Raw genomic sequence first — 19,475 nt, 5'->3', positions numbered from 1 at the left:
TACGATCTGCCCAAATGTTGAAATTATTGTGAAATTCTGCTTAACAGGAAACTGTTCATTTTTTTCTTCCCTTGTTATTCTTTCATATTTTGCTGGGAAATACTTGGAGTTCACTGGAAATATCTCATATTGCTAAACTGGAAGAAATCTAGCAATGAGAACCTGTCTGAAGAACTAGCTGCAGTGGTTCAGGATTTTTTTTTTACTTAGGGTTTTCTCTTTCGCCTGCCCAAACTGAGGACAAATGATCACTATATGGTATTTCCAGCTGCTTTGACACAGATGCTGTGTAAGGCTGAAGAGCTGGATTCTGAACATTTAAAACCAAAGTTAGTGAGTTTCCCAAAGATTTTGGTCAATGCCAGACTGGACTTTAAATCTGATAGGATTAATGTAGGGGAAAAATCTCAACTATCTTAACAATATGCTGTGCTCCCTCCAATATTAGCCAGGGCACCCTGGTTCCTTCCTCTCTGTAGGCCTAAAGAGAGTCACACCTGTAGTATTTGTGTTCATCTGAGGAACTGAAACTTGTCCTGCCCGTGCTGTGCCAACTAAGTGTGACTCAGCTCCCAACTACAAACAAGATTAGCTTGAGCTAATGACCTTTACATCTGTCTGCAGGATAGTAGTTTAGGAGCTTTATACATGTGATTATGTACCTTTGAAGTAAATTTTTTGCAGCTAATATCAAAAAGCACAGATGCAATCTTAAGTGTCCTGTTCAGCCTGAGAATCAGCTGAACAGGAATACTCAATTGTTCTAAATTCAGTGTATGTCCCAGCCTAAATGTAAACCTTTTTCAGTCTTGTCAGCAGAAGCATTTGAGGATTCTCTTAAATGACATGAGAACCACTCTCCTTTAATGCAGAGGACTAGGAACTTCTTAAGGAGAATAAATTTTTATTTTAATTCTAACTGCCTAAATCTGTATCAGCTAAGAGATGTGCCCTTTGTACAACTCTGCCTGCAAAATACTGAGTTGGACCAGTCCACTTAACAGCAAACGCCGAGAAATAGATCTTAGTTATCTAAATGGGTACAGGAGCTCAGGGTTTCTGATGGGCTTGGTTTTGAAATGAAACATACATTAGAAATGGCTTAGTCAAATTGCTCTCTGTAAGTGTCAAACTGATCTGTCAGGGCTGTAGAGGCATCTTAGTTCAAGACAGTTAAGTATGACCTGGGCTGTGTGCTCTCCAGGCTTACCAGACACTGGGCAGTCATTGTGATGCCCAAGTTAGGTGGTACCCCAAGGTGGCAAGAATCAGTAATAAGAGACTCATGCATGATGATGCCCTACCAAAACATGCAGAACATGTTTGAAAAGGCACATAATCCCCTTTTGGGGAAAGGAGAGTACTATGAGCACAGTCATTATTCTGAGGCATGGGTTGATTTCCTTAAAAGCAGCAGTGGGAGCTGCTGTCATTATAGATGCATCAGTTCACAGAGGTAGAAAACTGACTGCTAGAGTTTGTAAGATCAGTTTTTTGAGCTTCTATGATGCCCAAAAAGCAGACTTGCAGCTGCATTCAGAAGTCCTGAACCAGCTCGCTGTTATCCACCACCCGGGTGCAGTGGGATTTGGAGGTAATCACACTCTGGCCACCATGGGCAGGTGCCAAGCCGCAGCTGAAATCGTGACAATTTGGCATTGGCTATCCTAGCACCTGAGCTGATAGGCAGTGACTCATAGGAAGGCTCCCATGGGGATCAGCAATTCTCCCATCACTACAAATGAGCCAGTACTTATGTGCTTTTCTGGATCCAGGCCAAAGAGATCCTGGATCTCTTTGTAGTCTCACAGGCTATAAATCTGATGGTGGCAGTAGGCAAGACAGGTGTGGGAAATCTGCAGTCTGCGTTCCAAGCATACAACCCTTTAGAATCAACTTATTTCTTCAAAAATAAAGCGGGAGTTCAAGAGTTCAGCCTTCACGCAATGTACGCTGCCATGCACAACATATTATCTGTAAATCTCAGCAGCAAGACATTCACAACTGCAGAGCTTCTCTGTTTCAAAGGGTAGCCACTTCTATTTTAAACAGCATTTCAGCATCAACTAACTTCAAACACTGAAGCTAACTTCAGGCCTAAGAAAAGTCAGAACATTTGTCTCCATCTGGCCCCAGGCTTGATTTGACTTCCAGATTTTACACTGCTGATATGAACAACCACAAATCTCAGCAGGCAAAATCTTGACCACAATGACCTCATGTTGACTTCAGTAGCACCTGGATCTCACCCAGCACATAAACCCATGTCAGTGCACATTAGAGGGGAGCTGCTGGACAAACATCCCTGGAGATGCTAAGTATTCTTTTAGACCATAGAGGGTCAGGGTAGCATTTTTCTACCTTCCTCTAAGTACAGGCTTTACACTCCACTAATATGGCAGATTGCTTTGCCATCAAAGCTCATTTATAAATTAAGTTCCCTGGCAGCGTCAGCAAGTTGTTATTAGGACACCACTTCTCTGCCTGACTTGGATGTAAGGATTCCCCCTTCCACTCCAAACCATTGTGATCATCAGGCGAAAAGGACTAGGAGCTAACTGTCTTAATGGGGGTGGTGATGACTGCCACACTGATGGGGAGGAAGCAGTTAACACCATGTGTCGAGGCATCTTCTGTGCTCTCAGAGAAGATTCCTCATTTCTCTGTGGCCTGGAGAAATGCACTGTGATAAACTCAACCATTCCTTTTACAAGAGACATCAAACAGCTTTTAGCAGATTGATGCTTTCCACTGGCTGTTTCCACTTCTGGTCTGGAAACTGATACATGAAGATAAAATGCTTTCAGTCCTATTACTCCAAGCCATCTGATTCCTTTCTGTTCTGTGTTTCATACTCCGAATGTACACTTTCTGGTCACAAAATCATAGCATTGTTTAGGTTGGAAAAGACCTTTAAGACTATCGAGTCCAACTGTTAATCCAGCACTGCCAAGTCCACCACTAAACCATGTCCCTAAGGGCCACATCTACAGGCCTTTTAAATACCTCCAGAGATGGTGACTCAACCTCTTCCCTGGGCAGCCTGTTCCAATGCCTGACAACCCTTTCAGTGAAGAATTTTTTCTTCATATCCAATCTAAACCTTCCCTGGAACAGCTTGAGGCCATTTGCTCTTGTCCTGTCGCTTGTTACTTGGGAGAAGAGACCAACATCCACCTTGGTACAACCTCCTCTCAGGTAGTTGTAGAGAGCAATAAGGTCTCCCCTGAGCCTATTTTTTTCCAGGCTAAAGAACCCCAGTTCTCTCAGCCACTCCTCAAGATATTCTGAGAAACATTAAAGATTGTTCTTCACAGCAAAACCAGTGGAAGATGTGGTTTATCACAGGTTTGAATGGCAAAACACTGCTTAGTCCAGCTCTTCTGGGTTAAGTACTTGGCAGTGCATTGGAAAGTAGACTGAAAAGTGAAAGACCCACATGCACTCCAGCACCCCCTAAATAAATACTGCTGATAGTTGAGCTATTCTGAATTGGGTGGAACTGAAAAATGCAGCAAGACTGGGCTTGTGTTCCTGTGGTCAGATGCATGTCAGGATTTTGCAAGTTTATAAGGTTTTGAGAAATGATAAGGCAGAACTTAAATTTCCTTTTAGCGAGGGTTACCTTATGTCATCTCAGATTCCACAGGTAATGGACAGGTAATATCTGCAATACATTGTTCTTTTTCACCAATTTGTCTTGATTTTAGCTGGCTAGAAGTCCCAGTCCACCAGACGGTGGAATCTGCCTGTTTTTCACAGCCTCCTCTGAGAGCATAGGGTTATCATTACAGTCTTCTCTCAGTGTATCTCAATGCTGACAAAATTAAGACAGCTCTTTAGACTCGCCCGGCAATTCAACCTCACTGCCCATTCACACCTTGTTTTCTTCTCTGAAATTAACTTCAACGGATATTGTGGTCCTCCAGATGAACTCACCACATTCAGGTCAGCAAAAGTGATATATGAAGTATGTGAAATTGTAGCATACACTATTGTCCTGAACTTCAGTTGAAGAACTTTCGTGTTTCTCACATGAGGCATCAAACAGCTACCTGACCTTTGGTTGCTACTAATGTGTAACTGACAGATTTACAGATGACTGTCAACATAAATGAAAATTCTTGGGCATTGCATTAACAATCTTCTGAAACACCAAGCACAGTCACCTCTTTGCATTTCTTACTGCAAGTCTAAAGATTTGGCTCAAAGGACAGTGGAAGTTCAACAAAACTAATTATCTAAATTGTGATTTTGAGAACTCTGTCCAAATTCAAGCTGAAATACCAATCAGTGAAGGAATTGTAATGTTGCCTCTGGCTGGACCTGTGATATATCAATGACTGTAGAGTCATTTCCTTAGTAATTTCCTTCCAAAGACTAGTCTATTTCCTGAACTTCATGGGCATATGAAGAGATTTGTCAACAACAAAGTCACAAACAATGCTGTTTGCAAGGCATGCTCTGGTCAAGGGCTGTGTTTTGTGAAGAAATGATTTCAGGAAACACTATGTCTATGTTAGCAATGCATTCCTATCGCTACACAGCTACAACTGAGTCACATCACTCAGTGATTTTACCAGATTCATTCTCACAGCACACAATGGCAAAAACTTTTAAGTTCACCTACCTTAAAAAATCTCCCTTTGCCTCCTGTAAAATGAGTAAGAAAAAATAAAAATATATCATTAACACAGAAAAAATGTAAGAAATGGCTGTTCAAGATTTTCCACTTGCAAAATTCATTTAGCAGCAATTTCCTGTTGTAATTGATTCCTCATGTATTTTTTGGAGCTAGTATTTAATGTCAAGTGCCATGATACACGCAGTGAGCTGGGCAGATTAACAAACAAAAGTTTGTTACAAACAAAAGCAAAACCCCCTGTATTTGCCTAATACAGGGCTAGATGACTCCTCATTCTGCTAGTGGATACCCAAGAAGCTGCAGGAATTAATGCCAGTAAATAAGTAACTTCTTGCATTGATGTGGATGGTACATTACTAGATCTCTGAAGTCTTAATGACTTTGCAGTGTCTGAGACTGCAACTTCCCTGACTTGTATTTTTACAAGTATTCTATGTATTTTATAGTAACTAGACTTTCAAAAAGCTAGTTTACTGTCAGCTTTCAAGAGGATGCAAGACACAGGTTTCTCTAACTCCTTGCTGGGTGTTTGGGGGAGTTTTTAGCTCCCTTAATTATATATGTAGATATTTCTATTGATTATCATCACAGCCTGATGTTAAAGAGCTGGGTAATGTTCCACTCCAGTAGTTAGAATAGTACCTGAGTCTTACAGTTCATCTGGCAAACCCTCAAGATCTGGTGAGTCCCCTCCTCAATAGCTGTAGTAAGCATTTTGCGTTTTCCATAGGCGATATGCATTTCATATGATGCATGCTAAAGCACCTCATTTGCCATCAGCTACGCAGAAAGCACAGTGCAAGAATGTAATTTGGGCAGTAAGGGAGTTTCCACTGCCAAGAGGACTGGGTTTTGCATCCAGGTCTTTTGTCTTTATATCCATCCATCCACCCGCAAAACCTGTCAGCTTGCATCCAGTGGTGTTTCAGTCCTGAGGCTGGGGTAAAGTTCAGAGCTTTGATGGTACTTCAATTTGTTCTGGTAACACAACAATTTGAAATAAGGCCACAGACTAAATCACTTGAGTTCTGACAGTCCTTTACTATCTTCCTATTTCCCTCTGAGTGGCCTGAAGGGCAGACAAGCTCTCCTCTGGTTCATAGGAAGGAGTCCCTAAACATTTCATGATTATAGTTCAACACAGCAAAACCCAAAGAATATGGCCTGGCCTGCGCAGAGATGAGCATACCAAATTTAAAAAACGATTTTGTAAGGTAGATTCTCCATACTTCGGTTCTTTGACCTAAATGCTGCAGTAAGAAGCAGAACAAAATGCAGTATGATTTCGCTTGTTTTGCTTGGATCCTGTCACAAACATGGGCTGTAGTAATTTCTGGTTACAGACATTGAGGTGTGGCTTGTTTTGACTGTTTTCATGAAGTTACACGTCAAACTACTACAGGAATACACGTAACATCCTGTGTTTGTGATGAGAAACAAACACAGCAAGGAGGATTACAGTGGCAGATCTGGATCTGGCTGTATAATTACCAAGCACTCAAGTTATTCATTAGGATGAGCAGACAATAGATTCATAACCCTATTGCTGCTTCTCACAATGAGCCTGTTCTTTGATGTGTATTCCCCCAACAGCCAATATGTGATTTCTATAATGTGCTTTTAATTGAGTCCCCCATCCTGACTCTATCACTCTATTTTTGTTACATAAAATGATTTTAATGAAGATTCAAATCCCTATGCATTAATTGCTTTTTTAACATGGGAAGTGCTATAGAAATGCAATGCATTGTTATTTATTAGAGCAGTCTGATGAGATGGCTCGTCTGCTCACATGGTTCCTCATAGCTTCATGGCTGATGGGAAAAAAAAAATGAAACTACACTACATGAAAGGGAAACAAGGATCATCTGGCAGTTATTTCTGATCTGCTGCTACAGTCATGCTCTTAAAGAGAGGTGTTTCACAAAACCCACCTCCACTACCCTGAAAAGAATCCTCTTTGGGAACCAGAGATTTACCAAACTCTGCTGGTAATTTGCTCTCTGACCCCTTCCCTCTTCCTGTAGAGCAGGACTTTCAAATTAATTATTTTTTTTTTTCTGGATAAGTGTTTTGGAAAACCTTTAAGCCATTCTGCCCATGTTGGAGAACAGACATTTGCATACGTAGAAGCTTATGGATATTATCAGGGGCCCAAGCTCCACTGGGAAAACAAATGCAAGTCAACTCACTGAAGAAGAATCCATTGCATATGGATTTTACCTAGGAAATCGCATTCATCACTTAGACTTTCTCTGGCTTTAAATCATACCCCAGGGTCTTGCATATCTGTATTGGTTGAAACATGACAAACATTTACACATAAAAAATGTTGGGCTGTGGAATCTGCTCTGTGCGTGGAGAGGTCTGGTTTGAGAGCCTTCTGCACCTATTTTGCATTGGTGTAACTGATGAAAACAGTAAAGACATTTTTCTGCTGCAACTGGGGGTCCGCCTACGCTTCCATACAACCATTTTGGATTTGGCAAATCAGAAGATTTAATGCAACACAAGGAAGTGTAAAGTAAGAGAAGAAGGGTGCTTACCTGCAAGATGTATGCAGCCAGTTCAAACACCACTTCACTGTCAACCTCAATGAGTTCCTTGAAAGGTGAAGAAAACAAGAAAGAAAAAGAGTTGAGCCTGAGCTCCTGCAAGAAGGACTTGCATCTCCTCCTGGCTACCACACGGTGAAGCATGCTTTGCCAGTTTTCTCCCCTGGCTAGGCTTCAAAGCATTCCCTGTGCTTCTGGAGACCAAAGTGAGGGAGAACCTGCCCAGTCAGATGTGGAGAAAGCCAAATATTCAGTGTAATGGCTTGGTAAATGAAGCATAACTGGATGTGCCATGAAGGGATTCCTGGGGAGGAGAGGGGAAAAGGCAGGCGGAAGGGAGAGGATCACAGTAATTTTTATTTTCTTGTGTGTTTTAGTGAAAGGTAGTCTGGGAAATAATTTTTTTTCCCTCCCAAATGTCACCTGTGCTTCAGGGGAACACAGCCTTGTCCTTGGCTCACAGAAGCAAGGAAATGAAAAAAACTGTGTTCACTGAGGTTGTGTCAAAGCCCTTGCAGAACTCCTCTGGCCCTTGCCCAGGGTAAACTCAGGAAAAAGAGCCATATTCCGTCTTGCAGGGTGGGAGCTCTGGTTTCATTGCCTTCATCCCCATGAGCACTGGGGCTGGGGATGCTTTGAAAATGAGCTGTGGCTGCACATCTTTTGGTAGATCTTCACCGAATCATTCTATAGGATCCAGCCCATGATGAAACCAGACTTGGAAGGTTAGATGAAATTGTGAGTGCCTTGCTTGGACACCATGGTCACATTAAGGACACCATGGGTGGTCCCATCAGATCCTCTCAGGACCCTTCTGCTGTGCCTGGGAGAGTAGTCACAGAACCAAGGGGTCCAGGCACTGCTCTGTCTGAATGTGTAGGATGCAGACCTGGCATCAAAGATGCTTGGGATAGGAGGCATGAGCATTAATCTTGTGGCCAGACGTGCTCTCCCCAAGTCTACGGTCCCTGCTCTTGGGAAGGTAGTGCACTTTTACTGAGATACTGTTTAGGCCTCTGTTCTTCAGCTAGAGTTCCTATGTTGTCTCCTACATGCGTGGCCATATAAACTGGGTCACTGTTCAGCTCACTCCTGTGGTGGCTTTTCTGTTGCATTTATTTAAGCTGCTGTTTTTAGTACTTTATTTCATCTGGCAAGAAATGAGTGATCTAAATATAGATCACTGCTGTGATCCATGCTCCAGCCAAGTCATGACCACACCTCATTTACAAGCCACAATTGCTGCGTTGGCTTGTCTCTGGCAAAACCAAAAACAAAGGGAACAAAACAGGGGATAAGATCCAGGTGTCCTTGGCTTTCACCAGTGCCAGCTTTTTAAAATAAGCACTTCCTTCACCTCCTTCATAACAACTCCTTGGGGAGTGAAGACCAGACCTGCTACGCGCAATAAACACACCTTCCCTCATTCAGCTGAACTGTCTGATTCACACAGGCACCTGCACTAACGATGTGCATCTGCCAAAGGAAGCGGCTGGTGCAAGATGTGGATTCAGCTGCAGGCAGGGCAGAGCTGGGGCAGTCAGGCATATCCCGCAGCAAGGGGAGATATGGCGTAGAACCAGAGTGCCTGGTCTTCCTCCCGTCTTGAAGCACCAGGCACTGCATGGACAAACCTGCCTCTGCAACCACATGTCGATGCTGCGGCAAGTCTGTACTAGTAGGTAAAGTGGGCCAGAGCCCATTCTCTGGCCCTAAGGGTACATGGCACAGTATAGCTCATGACTAAACACTCTTCCTCTCTCTCCCAGTTCCAGATGGAGTTATCTCCAGTGTATTGCCTCTTGGGAACAGGTGCTCATCCTTGGAGAGTGCCCAAGCAATGCCCAGGACAGGGCTAGTTGGCACAGGCCAAAACCTGTGCCAGAACGTGCTAGTAATTAAACAGCCTAACTGACTGAGAGACAGTACCTGCCGCCAAGCCCTGTCTCATTTGGTAGTACAAATGTGGCTTGGCCTTTCTGGGCAGCTGTGGCTTCTTGGTCCTGTGCAAGGGTTTGCATGTGTGGGTCCATGAATGTCTCATACAAAAAGGTGGGTGAGGAGGAGTGGTGGGCACAGCCAGAGGAGTGCAGCACCCAACACAGAGCCAGCTGGCATCCCAGTGGACAAGCAGCTCCACACTAAACAGGCCACAGTTTTGTTCAAAAGAATTTGAAAAATAGCCCAAACAGCCCTGTGCATGGCGATGTTTGGCAGGGGGTATCTGAATAATCAATGGGGGAAGGTCTGAGGTGCTAGCATAGCATTATCAGCTACACTTGCATCATACACAGTATGGTCTTCCTGGGCTGCAGGGGAGCCTGGAGTGAAGGTATGACGGGAAGTCCAACAAGAAAACTTTTGGTGCACCAAGGAAGCTTTCAAGGTTTGGGACCCCATGTGCTAGCTGCAGGGACGACGAACACTGGCTGTGCTTAGACACCAAATCCCCCTTGCTACGCCGAGATGAATCCTCCAGCCATACTGGCTGGGTGCTTGCCCTGCATCTTAGCAGAGACTTTACACCCAACTTTCAAATTCAGCACCTTTTCTAATAGCACAGCATGGCTTACTGTGGCTGGAAGTCAAATGGGGAAGGACCCGCATGGGAAGCTGGGAATCCAGCAGGGCTATTTTTGGATATAGATGACAGTCAGCTTGAATGTGCAAAGTAATGGTTTCAGGAGAGGTCAGACTAAAATAGACCAACCTAGATCTGTAGGCACTTTTTCTCTCTTGCCCTCCCCCCTGCCCCTTCTTCTTATTAAGGTTTCTCCAAAAAAAGAACAACAGTATAAGCTTTTCCTGGCAATACTTCAAAAAGGAACTTTCCCCAGGAACCAAAATATGATGCTCACTGAACTTGTTGCTGGAGAGGGCTGACTAAGCACATCTAATTGCAGCTTTGCCAGCGAGCAAAGCTCTGTACGGCTCAGCTCCGCAGTCCTGCCTCTTTCCTGGGCACTGGAAAAAAAGGCATTTTCTGGCTTCTACCCCGCATTTTAGAAGATGTGAAATTTGTCCCTGCATTGTAGGGCGTGCTGATGTCAGGAAGCGAGGCTGCAGATTGGGTGTAAGCTAGTTGGCTTAGCAGGTCACAAACCTGCCAAGGGTTCTGGGATGGTGGTACAATCACTCCCTGATTACAGCTGTCTTTTCATACCACTTCCTCCCTGGCAGATGAAGGTGAGTCACCAGGAATGGCCTCTGCCAGCACAGAGGAGGGATCCTCCCAGGGAATCCCAGCTGCTGAAAAACCTCTCCCAGTCCCACACACCAAGCTGCCTGTCCAGCACACCTGGCTGAGTCCACAGGCAGCCAGCTCTACCTCAGCGGGTTCTGGGCCTGCTTACTTGTCTGACCCTGCCCTTTCGCTTCTATGGTTGGCTTGTGGCATCGGAGGGATGAGCTTCACAGCTCTGCGGTGGGCACTCCAGCAGGGGAGCAGAGGCCGTGCCAGGATGGCCTTATCTCTGGCACAGGATGGCCTTATCTCTGGCGCACCACGGAGTGCTGTGCAAGGGGCAGCTCTGAGTTACAGCGCTGGTGACAGCAGGCTGGTGTTTTCAGTAGCCTACCAGGCAGGGCTATTCCTGGTACAAAAACATTTCTCTGTGCATGGCTTATTCCTGCACAAAGTGATCTTAAGTACATACCCACAGACACCCGTACCCCTGCTCACACACATACTCACTCCCCCTGTCCCACAAAGACTCGGTCACACACATGTAGTCCTTCGCATCCCTAACCTGTTTACACACTCACACTCTCAGAGAGGCACGAACTTGCACAGCTGCAGGCCCACATGCGTGCGGTCACTCCCCCCCCCCCCCTCAGCCCCCCATGCCTACCCCCACTCTCGCACCCACACAGGAACCCGCTCTCACACGTCCCTTGCACACTCTCTCACACAGGTCCCGTCTCACACTGCCACCTGCACTCCCACACGTCCCTTGCACACTCACACAGGCTCCATCTCCCCCCCCCCCCCCGCACCCTCACACGCCCCCTGCCCCCACCTCACAGCCCCCCCTCGGCCCGCCCGCTGCCCCCACACGCTCCCGCCGGGCCCAGAAGATGGCGCCCGCGCGGCAGCTGCCGCCCTCTTCGGGCGGGAACGCCAAACGGCATCCCCGCGGCGGCTTTCGAACACAAACCCAGTCATTTCCTTCTAAACAGAACCCAGTTTATAATTTTAGCAGCTGCAGGTTCCTTCCTGCACACCACTAGAGTTACTTGCAGGGGTGTTTTACCTCAGAACCCCTCTCGGACAGGGAAGGTGCTGCCAAGTGCCGGCAGCGGTTAGAGACAGAGGAGAGAGGGAGAGTGAGCAGAGGAGGATGTATCTCAAAGTCTGAGCACGACCAACACCAATTTTGGGGCAGAGAGTGCAGACCCAGGTGTCTCAGCCCACCTGGTCTGTGGGTGGCACTGAGTCAGTGCCATCCAGACCTCACCGAGTCCTTACCTTGTAGATGCAGGACTTGGCGTTCAAGAAAAACAGCTCAATGGTGGCATTGTCCTTTAGGTAGGAGATGCTTTCGATGTAGAACCTGAAAGGGAAAGCAAGGGAGGTGAGACACAAGGGGAACTAGGGCAAAACATGAAAACGCACTCATTAAGTGAAAAACGTGGTCAACAGTTATGATGAGTATACTAAAAATGAAGTTTCTTTGTTTATGGCAGACTGGGGTGGTGAAAGAGGCTTGTTGCACGGTCTGGGACATGATGTCACCACCACCTCAGCCATACGAAAGGAATCGGATCATCAAGTGAATGATTTTGTTTCTAAATAATCCTTTGTTTTGTTTTTAAACTTCAAATAATCCTTTATTCTGCTTGCTCATAAACTCCATTCTCCATCCCATCTTGGCATTTCTTCTTCACTCCTTTACACAACTTGCCCATTTCTGTGCTATTGACCTGCGTCTTATGAAATATTCACTAACAGAAATATTCACTAACCCCTTCTGGGCTCCTTCCCTGCCCACTTCAGCTTCTACATAGGGCAAATTTTATAAAGACTTCTTTACATATTTTAGTAGCTATGGATGCAGAGTAACCAAGGGCCTTGCACAATCTACCAGTACTATGAATAGCAGTGCTGGCGATGACTGGGAATGCCAATAATATATTTTTTTTTTCCTTTTTCTGAGCTGAGATGACTTCTCAGATGTCAGTAGAAAGCTGACCTGCCCAAACCCTCAGTGTCAGAAAAATATATTCTCCTGCATTGGCTAATTACCCCAAGTATTTGCAGCTATGTTGAAAGTCCATGATATGTATGAATGAATTCACTGCTCCATGTCCTGTCTGCTTTGAAGGTTTGATCCTTTGGCAGTGAACTCCATAAGAGTTTTGTCACTGGCTTCAATCAACTCCAGTCCTTAATTCTGCCTTCTGACCTTCTGGGGAAAAAAGCTCAGGATACTGTCAAAGCTAATGACTGATGCATATGTATGTATATGTATATGCAAGTACGTTGTGTGTTCCTGTAGTAACAGGGAAAGCCTGGATAGGTTCAGTGAATGATTAAGGTGAATTTTGCATTTACTTTGTGTTTTAAGTAAGGAAAAACCCATGCATCTGTCTGCTCACCCTGTTTTATAGTGATCTTTAAGTTGCAGTACAGTGGCAGCAGTGTTCCTTACATAAATTCCAGTACTGTCGTGCCTTGTCAGAGGCAATTAGAATAGGGAGGGTGCCAGAGAAATACTGCCTGCATCAGGAACTTAAAAAAATGCTATACATTAGAAATCTGGTTTGAGATGTGAGGTCCAGTTACAGAGAAACCTTACCCTCTGACCCCGCTGCCAGGGAGCGGGGCTAGAGACCTGCTGACACTCCTGGGGCTTCACACAAGCACTGGAGGGGTTGTCCATGTTGAGCTATTTGCAGAATTGAGGACCTTAAATGTAGCCTTCTTAGGGGTAAAGGTCAAAGCTTTGTAGTGCTTATAAGTGTCTTCTGAAGACTCTTCAAAACGGTTTATTTCCTGACAGTTAAAACCAACCACTTGCTTACTAGAGTGAGAGGAACATTTTGAGCTCTTCCTGTTCATCTGCTGAAGTGCTCCTGCTATTATCCCTCCTTCTCCTCCTCCAGAATAGCTCAAATGAGAAATAAAAATAAACCCCAGATAAAAAAAAGAACCTGAACCCTGCATTTGAATGTAGGGATCATAAAGCACAAAGATTAAATTTTGTCTTGATTTTTTTTCTGGTTTCCACTGGGTTTCACCTCCTGTCCTCGAAGCTACGTCCCCCTCCCGCCCCCCCCCCCCCCCCCCCCGCCAAATAAAAATATACTTGGCTTTAGAAATGCAAAAAAGATACTGCATTAAAAATGGAACCTTCTTACTAGATCTGTTCTCTGAGTGCAGCTGGCTTTCCATCTGCTGAATTCATGGAGAAAAATGATAATTTTAAACATTCTATGATTCTTGAAGAACCTCCTCTGCTTATCACCACTACAAGTGCTCTCCAAGTTGTGATGGTATGATCTTTAATTCCAGAGTCAGAATAAAACAGGAACATTTATTCTATTTTTGAATCCCAGTGAAGGTTAGCCAAAACGCTTTTTGTTTCATCAGATCGAACGAGACCGTCCCCATCATCACTAGAGGGCAATATTGCCTTTCTCAAGGCTGTAAGGATCTTTCCTGAGGCTTTCCACATAAGACACATACATGGGTCATTATTTCTACAAAATTGAGTCTCTCAGAGCACAGAGCCTGCACATGATAGTTCATCTTCACAAAGAAAACCCAATTCTCAAGTGATCTCCGGAGTGAAGAGTGTGCTGGGGAGCTACTGGCTCTCACATATGCACCCAGATAAACGCAAAACACATGCACCAGAAAATTGGTGCTACTTAAAACAGAATTGCAGAGAGAAATCTTACAGGATTTTCTGTGTGGCAAGCTCAGAAAGCCAAAACTGGTGCAGACTCCCCTGAATTCACAGCTGGTGCTGCAACACAGAAAGGGGAGGGAAAGATCCTTGCAGCCTTCTTTTGCACTGATGTGAACCTCTGTCAGACCTCCTCCTGTTACCACCTTTTCCAAATACAGTGAAGGAAACGGCACTTCATGATGACCAGTGTCAGTGACTAAGGAGGCAGGCAGAAGCACACAGCTGCTAAGGCAATGAACCAAGGAAAAAATCTGGGTTAAATTCCTGATTTGGACACAGGTTTCCTTTATGACCTTCAGAAAATCATTTAGCTTCTTGGGCTGTTGTGCTGTGTTTAGAAAATGCTCCTCCTTCCTCTGCTCCCCTCTGTCTGTTTTGCCTGTTAAGCTTCTAAGTCCTTTCTTATGGCATGTTTCAAGATCATCAGTTTTAAGAGGCAACTCTCAGATTTCTGTTGAGGGCTCCCCTGAGAGCAGCATTCCTCCATGTGGTGTGAAGATGATGTATCCAGGAAATAATGGATGGGCTGCACAGAGAAACAGGCAGTACAGTGTGTCCAACACCTCTGCTCTGCTACCTACATCTCTTGCAACACAGCCAACAAGCAGCTTTGCCTCAAGCAGCTCTTGCAAGAAGTTTCTTGATAGCCAGCAGCAACTGCTGCTGTGAGAAATTAGGCAGCTGCAGGAACACCCCACAAGACTTTGTGAGTATAAACCCCAAAGAAATAATTTTTGAAAATGTTTAAAAGATCAGCTGATGTTAATATGTTCCTGCATTCCCCATCCCTCCCCACCTCTAGTAACTTATAATTCATCACATACATTTTCTAAGCATTAATTAAATAGACCAGTGAATATTATGCTGGGTAATGAACACAAAGTGCATATCGTGACTGCTCCCTCTCAGCAGCAGGAAAATAATAATGAGTGTTGCAGAAAGTGTCTTGGAAGACTTCAGAAGCGGCTGCATGTGAAATGTTTAGGGCTTTTTAGCTGCAAGGACATGTCTCGTACTGACCAGATTGCTCTATATTAAGTGTTGGGTAACTGACAATTTGCTCTGAGACAGCTTAAGCCCCCTCACACCATGATGAATGGCAATTCCCATCGTAGCCAGCCAAGCACAGACATTTATACAGCAATGCTTGTAAGAAGCAGCTGTGGAAACTCCTGGTCCGTGGGTGAAGGGGAACTGGCACTAGCGTAATTTCTCCCTTGCACTACACACAGGCCCACCTCTGACTTGCAGCAGGGAGAAATGCCTGACTGGGCCCTGGTCTCATCAGTTTGATCACTGGTTCTTCAGGAGATGGAGAATCCCTGGCCACTGGTGCTGGCGTCATACGTGAACTCAGCTGTGTGTGTGCAGATGAGCAAATGTAGCAGTGTTGGGAAGATGCTTGATCACTAGCACTTCATCCTTGCAGGGGGACAGGAGGAGGACTTATCAGGTAAAAGGTCTCCAGAAGCACCTGAGCTGGTGGTGTGTTTGTGTGGACAATGAGATTTGAAACGAGCAGCACTCCCAAACTCCACACACCAAAAGAAGCTGTCAAACAAAAAATACCTTGCATTGTCTCTAACACACAGCCCTGGACATATACTGTCAACCTAAACTTGGCCATCTGTCACCTACCAGGGACCAGGCTCTGAGCAGCTGAGTTCCTGACTATGTAAATATACTGTTGTAGCATTCAAGATCACAAGCCCCTGTGTATACTTCCAAGCAAAACATACCAAATGGTAAAAATATTTCACTGTGGTCTTCAACATAATCATATTTTGAAGCATGACCGCAGCAAATGGATGTCTTGTCTACTTTAGGTGTAGATCTGTCCTGGAGCAGTGATATCATCCTACTTCTTGTGAAGTTTGATGCTGGTGGGAATGAGCTGGTCCAGAAGGCTCTAACAACAAAACTAACAATTTTTTCACCAAAAAGAAATACTCCAAAACTCCCCTTCTGGTGCAGTGGTGCTTTCTTCCAAGAAAATTAAAAGAAAACATTGAAAGGGCATTGGAAGACCTCAGAAAGGTTTCAACACTTGCTTTCGCTGAGGAACAGCATCTTCTTGAGGAGAGGCCCTAACAGAAAAAACTAATTGAAACTGGAGCCCTGACTAGGACAAAGGGTCCGTCTGCCAGCTGGAGAGCCCAGGCTAGGCAGGGGCACAGCAAACCACTCTCTTGTTACTGTCCTATGAAGCCTTACTCCTCAGCAGTCTTGCTGCTTTCAGAGGAAGGAAGTGGGGTGGCCGCAGGGACACAGGAGGCAGCTGGGCAAGGAACATGGCAATGCACATGCCCCAGTTGTGCTGGTACAATGGTGTGTGAGAAGGCTGGTCAAAAGAGGTGAGCAGTGCCAGGCAGTGATGGGGAGGCCAGGGATGGTACTGAGGATGTTTGCTGCTAATCAAGGTGACTGACAACCGTGTGACAGTGGTTTCTGGGTGAGTTCCTGTCTTTTCCAAAGGGCAGAAGCTGGGGACTCAGTATTGGCCAGCGGGGTACCTTCCCTCCAGTCCTGTGATACTGCTTCCATGCAGGGAGGCAAAACACCCCTCTTGGGCCTATTATAAACAGAAAATGGGAAAAATTCCAGAATAAAAATCCCAGGTGGGTCTTCTCTCTTGTGGTGAAAACATTATTTTTCCCATGAAAAAGGAGAAAAAAGAGTAAAACCAGATTTCATGGAAGATAGTCAGAATGAAGCAAAAGGATTTTGGTTTTGATGTGCACTCACTTTCCCCAGTGTTTCCTCCTGCCCTAGGTGGGAAATGCACTGCAACACAAGAGAAAGGACTGAAACGGGCAGGGGTGTCTTCCATGTCCTTCCCAGCTGGGTGACTCTATTCTGGTTAGGATGCAGGACAGAGCTGTCAGCAGAGCTCCTTGGCTCTGTCAATGGACTGCCTCTTCTTTCATTATTACAAAGCAGTAGATAAAGGAGAAGACCCCTTTTCTGCCTCATCCATCCTGGTGTCTGGCTCATTATCCCTCACCATGTCATTCAAAACCTGAGAGGATAATTTGAAAAATATGAAGCCATTGGCTAACCAGGAAAAGAAAAATCACATGCATCAGCATAATGGACTTAAATGCAGATGTCATTATGTCCAGTGTCTCATGCTAAATGAGTATGCTGAGCAGCTCAGGCTGCAGAGCTCCTTTTATATGCCATCCCTGTTTGCTAATTGTCATGGGTACACACTTTTATGTGCTGACACTTAAAGTAGACAATGGTCACACTAGTTGACCTGTTAAATTATCAGCCAGGAATGAAAATCAGTGGTGCTAAAAAGCTCCATTTACCTCCCTTCTGCATTTATTTTGATTCTGATCCCATGTCCTGTCCCCTGTGTTTGTGCCATGCTCAGGCCCCTGCCACCTAGCACCTGGGACTGGTATGCAGGGAACAGGACACAGCAAAAGAGACCTATGTCAACTTTTATGTGCAAGAAAGCCACAAAATGGTAGGTGAATGTGATACCAGGAATACAGGGAATTGCAGCTAACAAAAAAAAGGCAAAAAAAAAGCAAAAAAAAGCTGTGGATATTCTTTAACCTGACTCCGTTCCCTCTCTTTTTCCCACTGTACTATGTACACTGAACTGTACTGCGAAGGTGTTTGCATCTTTACTCGCCACCCATCCATTTTCCTCAGTGTTTGTAAGAGGTTGGCCCATTGAACTCCTGTAAACCCATGTGTTTTGGGGATACTTGCTCATTCCTATGCCTTATCTTCTCCGTGTACAAAACACTAAGGGATTTGCTTTCAAATATATAGAGACCATCTCTCTTCCTGGCTGTACATCCTGGAAGTCTTTGCAAACAGCAGAGTGCTCCAATATCAATGCAGAGAAGGGAAGGAATCAAGGTGGTAATTCAGGCACATTCCTTCCTGATGTTTGGTTACAGCATCAAGCATCACCTGGAAAGGCACTGACCTCACTACAGTCCCCTGCCCTCCCAGTGGGTGGGGAACTAGGTCTGAGCAAGCCATAAAAGCAGCAAGTCAGCTCAATTTATTCTGCAAATTGCTCCACCCCTGAAATGTCCCATGGAGCTTAGTTTGCAAGGGAAGTGCATCTTTGTACAAAAAGGCTGTTGCAGCTCCTCTTGGCTTAGAGTGATGTTATCTGTCCCAAGTATGAGGTGAGAGCAGTGACTGAACCACAGCATCTCACTGCCTTCCTCCCCTCCTCTCCCTCCGTCACCAGGGTAACTTCTCCAGACTCTCCTGAGCATCAGCCCAGTTCTTCCTGCTTTTTGATCCTTACCAAGGGTGACATCTTGGTTGTTAGAGGTAACTCACTGGCTGCACTGTCTTGCATAACACCATCCCTCAGCATTTGTGGAACGTTTTTCATCTGAGGATCTTGAACCATTTCAGGAATAGAAATACCTCCAGCCATTCCACTGTGTTGTCAGCAGCACACAAAGCTGTGAAAGCTGCATGGGCTTTACTTACTGGCTCTACTCCTTTGTTCAATGGCACAGTGACGACCCCTCATAGCCGACCTTTCTACTTGCTTCACTGATGACAGCAAATCACACCCACTGGTGTAAGGTACAATGTCTGCATGGCTTTGACCCAGTGTAGGCATTGACATAGCTGTTGCTGCTTGATCCAAATCTGGTACAAATCCTACACTGACAGCATCCATCATTTCTGCATAGTACCTATCATGCTGTCTAAATGCTTCCCAAAATTAGACAAGACAATGCTACTAGCATCAACACATTCAAAATGTGGCTCAAAACAATAAATTTTTAGAATTCTGTTTGTTCTTCCCCCTTCGGTGGCTGAATGGAAAGGAAAAACAACTTATCCCCTTCTCTAAACATAGCTCACTTACACAAATATATTCCCAGTTAAGCAGAAAACAGAAATGGTGTTATGGGACTCAAGAGCCAGACTGCTATTAAGATGTGCGTGTAATGGATGACTTAGCTCAGAGCTGTGTGCTAAGTAGCAGAGCCCCATTAGTTCCCTTCCTCAAGCAAAGGTCAGTTTTCACACAAGTAAATCTTCTGACTGGACAGAAGTTTCTCATATCTCTAAAGAGACTCTGAGGAGCTAAGCCTCCCTGCAGGCAATTTATTACACCTTCCCCCGGGTGAACAGAGCAGGGGGCCACCCTGAGAAGGCTGCAATAAATTGTCTGCAGGGAGCCTTGTCTTCCAGCACAAACAAGGTCTGAGCGACTGTATTTATACACTGCGGCTGGGCGGGAGGAGGGGGTTTGCAGGGCTGCTGGCTTTTGGGGTCTTCCTGCTTAGTGTACACACAGCTGACACACACCAGCCAGCAAAACACATGCTGTACAAAGAGACTCAGGTTATGGCACAGTTTTGC

General features: G+C 45.1%; 1 protein-coding gene across 7 annotated transcripts in view; it reads right to left on the bottom strand.

Annotated features, from left to right (window-relative positions):
* FRMD4A (FERM domain containing 4A) overlaps window positions 1-19,475 on the bottom strand; it is a 386,216-nt gene that overhangs the window by 72,644 nt on the left and 294,097 nt on the right. For all 7 annotated transcript variants that reach the window (XM_056339185.1, XM_056339186.1, XM_056339187.1 and 4 more), the window contains 3 exons: window positions 11,669-11,753; window positions 7,192-7,248; window positions 4,631-4,653 (listed from right to left, as the gene is read on the bottom strand). In XM_056339185.1, coding sequence (XP_056195160.1) covers window positions 4,631-4,653; window positions 7,192-7,248; window positions 11,669-11,753 — 165 coding nt within the window. The remainder of the gene's footprint in view (window positions 1-4,630; window positions 4,654-7,191; window positions 7,249-11,668; window positions 11,754-19,475) is intronic.

This window comes from Falco biarmicus, chromosome 5 (genome assembly GCF_023638135.1).
Source record: "Falco biarmicus isolate bFalBia1 chromosome 5, bFalBia1.pri, whole genome shotgun sequence".
Classification (NCBI taxonomy): domain Eukaryota; kingdom Metazoa; phylum Chordata; class Aves; order Falconiformes; family Falconidae; genus Falco; species Falco biarmicus.
Note: the sequence above shows the minus strand (reverse complement) of the source record. Positions and strands in the feature narration are given on the sequence as shown.